Source organism: Colossoma macropomum, unplaced genomic scaffold (assembly GCF_904425465.1).
Source record: "Colossoma macropomum unplaced genomic scaffold, Colossoma_macropomum, whole genome shotgun sequence".
In the NCBI taxonomy this organism is placed as follows: domain Eukaryota; kingdom Metazoa; phylum Chordata; class Actinopteri; order Characiformes; family Serrasalmidae; genus Colossoma; species Colossoma macropomum.
This window is the reverse complement of record NW_023494808.1, coordinates 1237970-1250099: the sequence shown is the minus strand read 5'-3', so window position 1 is coordinate 1250099 and position 12130 is coordinate 1237970. Positions and strand designations below refer to the sequence as shown.

At 38.4% G+C, this 12130-nt stretch overlaps 1 protein-coding gene across 1 annotated transcript in view; it reads left to right on the top strand.

Annotated features, from left to right (window-relative positions):
- LOC118798245 (myosin-1B-like) overlaps positions 1-12130 on the top strand; it is a 49484-nt gene extending 37354 nt beyond the window's left edge. The window contains exons 38-46 of the mRNA XM_036557645.1: positions 2204-2293; positions 2751-2840; positions 5152-5214; positions 5684-5746; positions 6436-6582; positions 6670-6741; positions 8001-8072; positions 8253-8276; positions 11446-12130. Coding sequence (XP_036413538.1) covers positions 2204-2293; positions 2751-2840; positions 5152-5214; positions 5684-5746; positions 6436-6582; positions 6670-6741; positions 8001-8072; positions 8253-8276; positions 11446-12005 — 1181 coding nt within the window. The 3' untranslated portion in view covers positions 12006-12130. The remainder of the gene's footprint in view (positions 1-2203; positions 2294-2750; positions 2841-5151; positions 5215-5683; positions 5747-6435; positions 6583-6669; positions 6742-8000; positions 8073-8252; positions 8277-11445) is intronic.

Below are 12130 nucleotides of genomic sequence, written 5' to 3'. Positions count from 1 at the left end.
AGAGAACACCACACATTACTCAGTAATGTCCATATCTGAAATAGAACAAGTCCTTTAATCCATACATTTCTGAGTGCAAATCTGAAGAATTTTTTTAATCGATCAAATCATGACTGAAAAATGTATCACTTCATTTGTCTTGGGTCACTATTGATTTTTAACAGAGCAATAGAATTTTATTACCAACGTAAGTATGACAGTGACATATAAGAAAAAAAAAGAAACAATAAAAAATTCTGATTTTATTATGAATAAATAATAAAAAGCAAACCAATAATCCAAAATTTATTATGATTTTTTTTAATCGACATAATAAAAAATGAAAGTAAATCCAAATTTTATTATAATTGAAAATATGGAATGTACTAATTATAACAAATTAAAGTATTAAAAGTGACACAATAATAAAAAACAATCCAATAGAAAATGAAAAATTTATTATGAAAAAAACTAAGTTAAAACAAACAAATAAATTGAAATAATAATAAAAAATGAACCAACAGAAAATCCTACTTTATTAAGAAAGGTAATAAAATTGATACAATAATAAAAAAACATCAATAGAAAATTCAAAATTTATTATAAAAATAAATCAATAGAAAAATACACATTTTATTAGAATTGAAGATATGAAATGTACTACTTTTATAATAAACACCAAACCAGTAGAAAATGCAAAATTCATATACATAAAAGTATTAAAATTGACACAATAATGAAAATAAACCAATAGAAAATCCAAAATATACTCTGAAAAAAAAAATAAAATTGACATCATAATAAAATGAATCAACAGAACATCCAAATGTATTATAAATAAAGGTATTAAAATTGATTCAATAATAAAAAACAAACCGAAAGAAAAATACTAATTTTCTTATAAATGAAGGTATGAAAATGACACACTAACAAAAAACAGAAATTCCCAATTTTATTGTGAAAAGAAGTATGAAAATTACTTGTAGTCAATTTAAAATATCTAAAAAATCAGATGTTTATCCAAGACATAACTATTCATAATAAGCGTTACACATTTATTAAATATGAGGGTTAATATATAATGTGGGGGTCTTTGTTGTTTCACTGCAGTAAATCTGAAAGGAAACAGTTCGTGCTTCTCCTGTAGCTCAGCAGCAACTCTGCAGACGAGCGCTCCTTTAGTTTTTTAGTGTCCTCGTCTACTGGAGTTGACCCTCTGGGCTCTGAGGTCATTTTCTGGATTTGTTCATCTCTTCTTAAACTCTCCTCTAAAGGCTCTTCATATATCATGATCCTCATATGTTTCATATCTAAATGCTCCGTTATCTTCATCACTACTTTCCAAAACCGCTGCAGCAGCTTCAGCAGCTGTAAACTCTCTGCACACCATTTCACATGAGTCTCCGATGTGGACTGAATGAAGAATGAAGGGTTTCCGGCGTGATGGTCAGACCTTAGTGATTTCCTGAGTGTCCATTGGTCAGTTTCACACAGAATGTAGACGGACACACCAATTCACCAGTTCCACACGGTGAGAGGCAGATGACGTGTATCTCAGCCCCTCTTCATAGGCTCATAACTCCGGACACGAACCTCAGAGACTCGAGGCTCGGCTTGGACTCTCACCTCAGAGACTCAGCTCAGACAGTCACCTCAGAGACTTAAGTCTCGACTCTGACTCTCACATTAGAGACTCAAGGCTCGACTTCAGAGATTTGAGACTTGACTCGGATTCTCACCTCAATGACTTGACCCCAGACTCTCACCTCAGAGACCCGAGACTCAACTCAGACTCTCACCTCAGAGACTCAGCTAAGACAGTCAACTCAGAGACTTAAGTCTTGACTCAGACTCTCACCTCAGAGACCCGAGACTCAACTCATACTTTCACCTCAGAGACTCGACTGAGACTCTCACCTCTGAGACTCCAGAGTCAACTCAGATGCAAACCTCAGAGACTCAACTCTGACTCGAATCTCAGCGACTCGAGACTCAACTCAGATTCTCACCTCAGAGACTCGACTCAGACTCTCACCACCTTGACTCGAGTCTCGAACTGGACCCTCACCTCAGTGACTTGACTCTGACACAAACCTTAGAGAAACAGACAAAGAAACCGAGGATTTGATTCACGGGCGCGTTCCGGGACTAAACCCAAGATCCTGTATTCATCAGAAATCTAGTAAACTGTTGAGCACATGTTGTTGTTTTTGTTTTCTGTTAGAGCTGCAAAAGAAGATTACGAAGTTGACTAATGATCTGGGGCTCATCACAGACAAACTGAAGGAGAAAGATGCGGAGAATGCAGAACTGAGTAAGAGAATATAATATTTTTTACTTTCTTTGTTTTTGACCAGTAAACTACACAATAATTGTATCATTTTTGCTTCTTTATGTATTATGTTGAATGTTTTCCTCCATTCATCCTTTTTCACCCCCTGTTTCGGCCCTCTTCTCTGCCCTCCCTTCATCTTAATAATAATAATAATAATAATAATAATAATCATAATAATAATAGATCAATTATTAATAATATTAATAAAACTATAATTATTGATATTATTATTATTATTATTAATAATAATAATATTATTGGTCGTTGTAGTAGTAGTAATATCATTCTTATGATTTTTAGGTGTTATTCTGTTGTAGTAGGACTGTTTTCACCATTGGCATTGATATCAGGACTATGGTAGTATCGTACAGGCAAAATAAAAGTCCCTGTGTGATGTTAGAATGCTGGTGTTAATGTGTTCGTTTCTCTGTTGCAGTTAAGCAAGCGGCTGATTTGGGGGAACAGCTGAAAGAAGCTGCAAGAGGACAAGAAAACCTTAAACAAACCATGCAGAAACAAATCGACGGTACAGTTTTTATGTTGTCACTGGAAACATGGTTAGCTAGTTAGCTAGCCTTATTTGGTTTTTTTTTCAACAGTTAGTTTACAATGTAGGCAGATGTTTAATGCTTAATTAACATTATACGTCATTTGAAAGCGAACATAATGCAGCCAGCAGTTACAGATGTCGTTGTGTTCAAATGCAGTTAAAACCCGGATGATTTGCTAGTTGGTGAAGCAAGTCAGCTGCCCTGATCTATTCTGGTGTCTTCATTGCATTTTCATTAAAATGTACAAACCTAATGGTTACAAATGTGATCATGAAGTACTTTTAGTCAGGAATGTCGAAGATGTGCTACCTGCTAACATTAGCTAGCTAGCTAACCCTATTCTGGTAGTTTTCTAAGAAACTGTAAAAATGTCAGATTTGATTGATGACCAAACAGATTTCTATGGCCCAATCTAAGAAAAAACAAAGAATTACCCATCATTCGCCGCCACTCTTTCCTCCGTCATGATGGAAGGGTCAGGGTCAGTAATAAGCCAGAAACTCCGTAAGGTGAGGCAAGCTTATTGATATAACACCTTTCAAACACTGCAGACATTCAAAGTGCTTTACAAATGAGAAAATACAAAGATAATTCAAAGTAAAATTGAAAAAGTAACAAAGTAAAGGAGAATGGAAATTAATTATGATTATGATATGATAAATATGATTAAAACATGATGAAAACAATAGATATAAAAGTGAAGAAATACATCTTTAAATTAAAAATCAATTTAAAATTCAATTATGTTACTAAAATATAAGCGTCAGTAACAAACCAAAAACCCCATAACTTATTAGATTTGCATTTGTTCATGTGCAACTTTTAGATTGAGAATTTGTACAAACCCAATTCCAAAAAAAAGTTGGGAAAGTAGGTAAAACACAAGATATTTAATGCTTTATCTTATCAGCTTAATTATTTGTTGTAAATATACATTCATTCTGAAATTGATGCCTGCAACACGCTCCAAAAAAGCTATTTAAGACTAGGAACATAGTGAAGTGTTCAAAAAAACACTTTGGTGTGAACTGAGCGTCCAGGAAAGGCTGAGTCTTTTATGAATGAGGATGGCTAGTGGCTCAGTTCTTTGCCTCAAAATGCACTAGTGAACAATCCACCAGTTCAAAAATAACGATCCTCAACATTGCAAGGAACTCCATCTTCTACAGTGCATATCATTAAAAGATGCAGGGAATCTGGAGAAATCTCTGTGCTTATAGGAAAAGGCCTAAAACCACAACTAAATGCCCATGACCTTGGGCCCCTCAGATGGCACTGCATTAAAACCCAGCATGCACTGTGATGATATCACCACATGGGCTCAGGAATATTTGACAAACCATTGTCAATAAACACCGTCTGTCACTGCATCCACACATGCAGGTTAAGACTATCCTAAGACTATCCCACATATCAACAATGTCCAGAAACGCCGCCGACTTCTCTGGGCTCAAGCTCATCTGAAATGGACTGATGCTCAGTGGAGTCAAACTTTTAGATTGTTTATGGAACTAATGGACGCTGTGTTCTCCAGGCCAAAGAAGAAAAGCACCATCCAGATTGTTACCAGTATAAAAGTTCAAAATCTGGCATCTGAACACATACTGGAGCAACCTATGCTGCCTTTTAGATGCCGTCTTTTTCAGGGATGTCTATGTTTCAGCATTTCAGCATGACAACACCAAAAAACATTCTGCATGGCTGTGTAATCAGAGAGTGCAGATTCTAGACTGAACTGCCTGTCTCCTATTAAAAACATGAGCACATCATTAAGCTCAGAATAAGACAACGAAGGCTCTGTATGATTAAACAGCTGAAGACTTTTATAAGAGAATTATAATTTTTTAAATATAACAAAAAATTAACTTTAAAACTGGTTTCTGTCTTCAGTCCTCAGATGATTATTAAGTGCTGTTTAAAGGAAAGGTGATGTAACATAGAGGTAAACATGCTCCCTGTCCCAACTTTTTGGAATGTGTTGCAGTCATTAAACTAGGAACGGGCATATCGCTGCTGTCAGTCAATTTTCAGTTTTGACATAATTTGAACATGCGTGTTGTCCTATACATTGTATGTAAAAAGACGTGAAAAAAAGTCTGGTCCCATTTTGGAGATACGAGGTTTTGTTCAGACAACAACAATATATTTATAAAAGACAATGTAGTTTAGAAGATAAAACATCAAATATTGTGTTTTGTTTTTGTAGCATTTTCAATTTAATACAGGTCAAACAGAGTTTACTGATCACTGATAGAAAGACAAACCTGTTTATTATTTTTCATACAGATCTTAAAGAGCAGCTGGGGGCCAAGCAGAAGGAAGTTTCAGATCTGAAGAACAGTATTGCAGGTAAGACGTTTGGCCTTCAGGTCACTGGACTTATCTGTAAACTAAATTTTAGTGGAACATGTGTCCTGCTTTGGTTATGAATGACCATCATAGGCACCTCCCACATATGTGTTTCATATTATGTTATAATTTAAGTGATAATTTAGCAAAAAATCTAATTGAATACATTTCAGAGATGTAGTTTTGGCAGATATTATATATATATATATATATATATATATATATATATATATATTCTATATATTCTATATATTCTATTTATATCATGATCTTCTATATATATATATAGAGAAGGTCATGTTTGCTGTTCCATTACTTGTTATCCAACATCTGACTGAACTTCGGATTGATGACGTTTGGGATAAGGGAGGAAACTTGGGCTAAGCTTTCACTTTAATGTTCTACCGTAACTCACCTGAGGTGAGATACTGCAGCTTTTAAATCTGTTTGTTTATGATCCTCCATACAGACCTTCAAGAACAAGTGAAGAACAGGGAGAAGAAAGTGTCTGAACTTCAGAAGAACAATGCAGGTACGATATTTATATCCCTTGACTTGGCCAGTGAATGGAAGCACAAGGTGGGTGTTTCTAATGAAGTGGCCAGTGAGTGGCACACAGGATGGGTGTTTCTAATGAAGTGGCCAGTGAGTGGAAGCCCAAGGTGGGTGTTTCTAATAAAGTGGCCAGTCAGTGGAAGCACAGGATGGGTGTTTCTAATAAAGTGTCCAGTCAGTTGAAGCGCAAGGTAGGTGTTTCTAATAAAGTGGCCAGTTAGTGGAAGCACAGTGTGGGTGTTTCCAATAAAGTGGTCAGTGAGTGGAAGCACAAGATGGGTGTTTCCAATAAAGTGGCCAGTGAGTGGAAGCACAGTGTGGGTGTTTCTAATGAAGTGGCCAGTGAGTGGAAGCACAGGATGGGTGTTTCCAATAAAGTGGCCAGTGAGTGGAAGTGCAGTGTGGGTGTTTCTAACGAAGTGGCCAGTTAGTGGAAGCACAAGGTGGGTGTTTCTAATAAAGTGGCCAGTGAGTGGAAGCAAAAGGTGGGTGTTTCTAATAAAGTGGCCAATTAGTGGAAACACACGGTGCGTGTTTCTAATAAAGTGGCCAGTGAGTGGAACACAGGGTGGGTGTTTCTAATAAGGTGGTCAGTGAGTGGAACCATGGGGTGGGTGTTTCTAATAAAGTGGCCAGTCAGTGTTGATCATTGGGTCTGTTCTTCAGCTCTAAATGAGGAACTGGCCAGGAAACAGGACAAGCTGGCCCAAGCAGAGCAGGATGTGAAGGATAAAGAGGCGACCATCACCGGCCTGAAAAACGAGCTCTCCAAGAAGAACCAGGATCTCGCCACAGAACAAGACAAAAACAAAGGTACTTAAACCTGGTTCTACTGACGGAAACACTAAACATTATTATTGAAATCATGGAATAAAACAAATAATGTTGTGCTTGTTGTAGTTGTGCTGAAGGAGAACGAGCGGCTGAGGGACCAGGTGACGACGATAAACGACAGACTGCAGGACATGCAAAGTGAGAAAATTATTTGAATGTTGTAGCTGGTCAGCAGGGGGCAGCACTGAGATCAGTCACATTCCAGCGCACCTGATTGTGTTGAGTGGAACGTTGAGGTCAGGCTTCGGTTCTTTATGTGTCTTCAGTAACGTTCCACTGAACACAGAATCAGCGGCTCTGGAAAGAGACTGGGCATCTCAGTGTCGACCCCTACTGACCAAGCCCAATACAGAGGTGTAACAATACATGAGGGTTGAGGTTCAATTTGATTTTTGATTCTGATTCTTAAGAGCTCTATGGTTCTACACAGAACGATTTGTCTCATATAAATTAAAGTTCTTCAATAGAACCTTTTCAGCACCTAAATCATTTAGAAAATGATTTTAGCTGAATTAAATCAACTGGTCAATAAATTTGATATTTGATGATTCCTTGAATCATTTCTAAAAGAACTGCTATTTAATCAAATTAAATCACGACTAAATTTGAGAATTCATGATTGAATTCTTCCCTAAAGATTAATATTTGAATCAAATCAAATCAGGTAAGTTTGGGATTTCATGATTCATCGAATCATTTCTTAAAGAATTGTAATTGAATCAAAACAAATTATAGTGAATTTTGACATATCGTGATTAATTGAATCATTTAATAAACAGTCATATTTGAATTTAATCAAGTTGTGGTTAAACTTAAGATTTCCTGATTAATTAAACTGCTTCCTAAATATTCATAATTGAACCAAATCAAAGCAGTTAAGTTTGAGATTTTGATCAAAATTGAATCAAAACAAATCAAATTTGGCCTTTCATGATACATCAAGTCTTTTCTAAAGGAATAGTAACTGAATTGAATCAATCTGTGGTAAAATAATTTCATGATCCATTGAATCGTTTCATAAATACGTATGTCATATTTGAACTGAATCAGTTAGTTTCCTAAAGATTCATAATTGAATTCAATTCAATTAAACAATCACATTTGAATTGAATCAAATCGTGGTTAAATTTGAGATTTTATGATTTACTGAATCAATTCTTACAGAATTGTAATTGAATCAAATCAAATCATGGCAAAAATGTAATTGCTTCTCCAAGAATCATAACTGATTCATTTAATTGCTTCACAAAGAATCATTATTGAACTGAATCTAACTGTGGTTAAATTGAGATTTAATGATTCCTTGAATCACAGTTGAATCAAACTGAATCATTCTGATATTTACGGCCCTGCAGACCGCGTTTAACTCTCGTCTCTCCGTGTTCTCGTCACTGTAGAGGTGTCGGAGGAGAACGATCAGCTGAAGAAGAAGCTTAAGGAGGTGGAAGACAAACTGAAGGTGCTGCAAGGTGAGAACGTGTTTGAATCTTTGACTTTAATGGAGTTTTAGCACTGAACACGTCAGATCTACCCATTTCAGTAGCAGCTGAGCTTTAGAACCCTGATCTGGTTCAGAAATGTTCCGGTGCTGCTGTGTTCCCCTCAGACTGACTAATCCTGCTTTCTTCTTCTGTTTTTCACCTGAACAGATAAAGACCCTCCCATCACTGTGGGTAAGTCTGTTTATAGTTTACATCACAGTTTCATCACACTGTGCACTCTTATGTTACTGTGGCAGTTAAAACGCTCAGTCCTGAAGGGGGCGCTAGAGGACAAACCCGAGAGGATCAACTGTTATTCCGACAGCCTCAGCAGCTAAACGTGGACAGTAGAGGAGAGTGAGCTGCTTTAGCTCCTCTGCTGGAACACGCTGGGCGGTAAGAGACCGCTTGGACAGGCTTGGCTGTCATTATAGCGCCCCCTGCTGGAACACTCAGAATGCAGCTTGTGCTTGCATTGAGTTATGCAATGCATTGTGACACATTTTTGAACTCAACTGTGCGCGAAACTTGGTCTGTGTAGCTCAAAGCGTCTGCGTTTGCATTGACCCAGGTAACTACTGACCAACCCACAAACACCCACTACTCTTCTTTGGGCAAGGAGGGGTCATCACCTGGCTCACACACATAGATGCCGTATCGTCTGTTCTTCTCTATCTGAGGCGATACGTCTGCGCGTCCGCCATGTTGGAGAGGTCAGGATTTGCTTGTAAACAAATACAGGTTTATTGAGAGATGATGAGTCTCAGGATTAAATCGGCCACAACTTCCTTATCACTCAACCGATTTTTTCATCTGTTTTGTTATAATCCTCAGACTATATTTGACTATAATTTCCTGATTCCTTTAAACAGTCATATTTGAATTTAAACAAGTTGTGGTTAAATTTAAGATTTCATATATAAATGAACTGATTCCTAAAGACTCATAATTGAATCAAACCAAACCAGGTAAGTTTGAGATTTTGAATCAAAAATGAATCAAAGCAATCATAGTTGAATTTGGCCTTTCATGATTTATCAAATCATTTCTAAAAGAATATTAACTGAATTGAATCTAAGTGAACATTTCATGGTCAATTGAACTGTATTTAAAATAATCACAAATTAGTTTGAGATTTCATGATTAATTAAATTGTTTCCTAAATATTCATAATTGAATCAATCATAACTCAGTTTGAGATTTTATGATTCACTGAATCATTTCTTGAATCACAGATTAATCTAGGCTGCACGGACCGCACCCAGTAGCTTTTATTTCTTTAATAACTGATCGTGCTAATTAGCGTCCGGACCAGCAGGAAAGTATTCAGTCTGCACCTGATGCTAAAACCGAGTTTAGTTCAAGCTTCATTAGAAACAGTTTCACTTACATCAGCATCCATCAGTCACCTCAAATCTTAATGCATATAAAAATTCAAACCCAAAACACTGTGAGATGGACGGGGCTTAAGTTGGTTTCCTATTAGCCTTCTTGTTCGAATTTTCCCACTGCATCTCAAATGTTGCAGCCTCAGGACCCAGAATGTAGCTACTGCACCATTTAAGGTGGAAAGGAAAATTAAAAAATTCCGATATGTTCCCGTCCTCGCAGCTCCAGTGTGAAACTTTATCTTCATCTTCTTTTCCTGCTTGGTCCAGCTAGGGTTGCGGTTGCAATAGAGAAAGCAGAGAAGCCCAGGCAACCCTGTCCCCCCAAATTTCCTCCAGCTCATTCTGGGAGACTTTGAGCTGCTCCCAGACCAATCTGGAGATACAATCCCTCCAGTGGGTCCTAGGACGACCCCTTGTCCCAGTAGGTCGGGCCTGGTAAACCCCCACTGGGAGGCGTCCAGGGGCATCCTGATCAGACGCCCGAACCACCTCAACTGGTTCCTCTCAGTGTGGAGGAGTAGCAGCTCTACTCTGAGCTCCTCACCCTGTCAAGTACACTCTTAAATAACATGATTCTTCAAGGGTTCTTTAGTAAAGAAAATGGTTCTATATAGAGCCATGAACTCCCGAAGACCCCTTTACATGAAGTATTTCTTTGCATCATGAAATGGTTCTTCAGATTGATGGAGACTGTGCTGTAGATGGTTCTACACAGCACCATTTTCTATTGTTCTTCTAATATTATGCTGTTGAGCTTTTAACAGTAGAAAAACTCTTTTGGGTGCTACATAGAAACATTTTCAAAAAGGTTCTATATAGAATCATCTATAGCACATTCATGCACATTCTGTCAATCTGAAGAACCTTTTCATGATGCATAGAACCCTTTAATTATGCAAAGAGTTCTTTGAGGGTTCATGGTTCTTTATAGAACCATTTTATTTACTAAAGAACACTTAAAAAGCATGTTTAAGAGTGAAGAACTCTTGGCATAATTAAAAGGTTCTTTGCATTTGCTGCAGATGGTTCTATATAGAACCTATTTGAAAAGGATTCTGTATAGCACCAAAAAGGGTTCTGCTGTTGTTACAAGCTTGACATCATCATAACAGAAGAGACCTTTTCAAAAAGGTTCTATATAGAACCATATACATGCAAAGAACCATTTAATCATGCAAAGAGTTCTTTGAGTGTTCATGGTTCTATATAGAACCATTTTCTTTACTAAAGAGCTTGTGAAGAACCATCTTTTTTAAGAGCGTAGCCCAGCCTGCAAAGAAAGCTCATTTCTGCCGCTTGTACCCATGATCTCATTCTTTAGGTCATTACCCAAAGCTCATGACCGCAGGAGAGGGTCGGGATGTCTCAGAAATAAAGGTACTAAACTGTCTCTAGGTCAGTTCCCCTCTTGTCACTGGGGTGGAACCCTCAAGGCTCCATCTCAGTACCTTTAGTCAGGGAACATAACTGAACCATAATCCACTGAAATGATATGTTCTAAGCTGTACTGACTCCACACACCCCGTCTCGTCTCCAGGCTTTTATTTTACTGTTCTGTTTAAAACATTCGCTTATGAAAAGGTACAAATACGAACTTTTCACCTGGAAAAACTTATTTAAGGTTCACAGTCAGACCTTAAAACCACTGTTGGAGCTTTGAGGGAACATTTACACTGTTTGTACCTTGATGAACAAAAAATGTACCTGAACAGAACCTTTATTTCTAACAGTGTACAGTCCGGTACAGTGACCGCATTACTGTTGCTGTCTGTCCCAGCCTGCGGCTGATCTCTCCCTCCCTTTAACCAATACTCGTCACCAAGACTCGAGATACTTAAACTCCTCCTTACCTGTAAAACCAAAGAAACAAACTTCAGACCTGCCTTGCCTGATCAGCTGTACTTGGGTGTGCATGTGGGAAGCTGGGAAAACATTCCTCTAACCGTTTTTTAACCCTGTCTTTTGTCCAGTCTCTCCAGTGTTAGATCCGGACACAGCGCACCGCAGGCTCTACCTGTCCGACGACGGAAAGACAGTGAGGGGCGGCGACTTCCCCCGGCTTGTTCTGAACGGTCCCAAGCGCTACGATTCCGCCCTGGCGGCTGTGGCGACAACGGGCTACAACTCCGGGAAGCTCTACTGGGAGATCCAAGTGGGGACCCGGGCCTGTTTCGTGGTGGGCGTGGCCAAAGAATCGGCTCAGAGGAAAGGCGAACTGAGTTATGGACCCCAAAACGGTTACTGGGGCATTCTGAGGAGGAGGGACGGCAAGTACCTGGCCCTCACTGATCCTTACACGTTTCTCATGATGCCCGTAAAACCGACTGCGATCGGGGTTCTGCTGAACTTCAAAAAGAAAGAGCTAGCCTTTTATAGCCCCCAGTCCAGGATGCCTCTCTACACCTTCCAGGACAACGTCTTCACAGAGAATCTGTATCCGTACATAGAGACGTGCACCGACCAGAATGCGGAAGAACCCTCCATCGTCATCTCCAAGGCTCCGTCCGTCTCCTGGCTGGAGGACAAATGAGCTTTACGCTGCTTCTGCTCTCAAATGCTAAGCTTCATGTGGCAGTTAAAGCTTTATGTGACAGTTAATCGCCCCAGTGTGATTTTTCACTGTATTTTCTGAAATAAACTCAACGCTCAAACGCA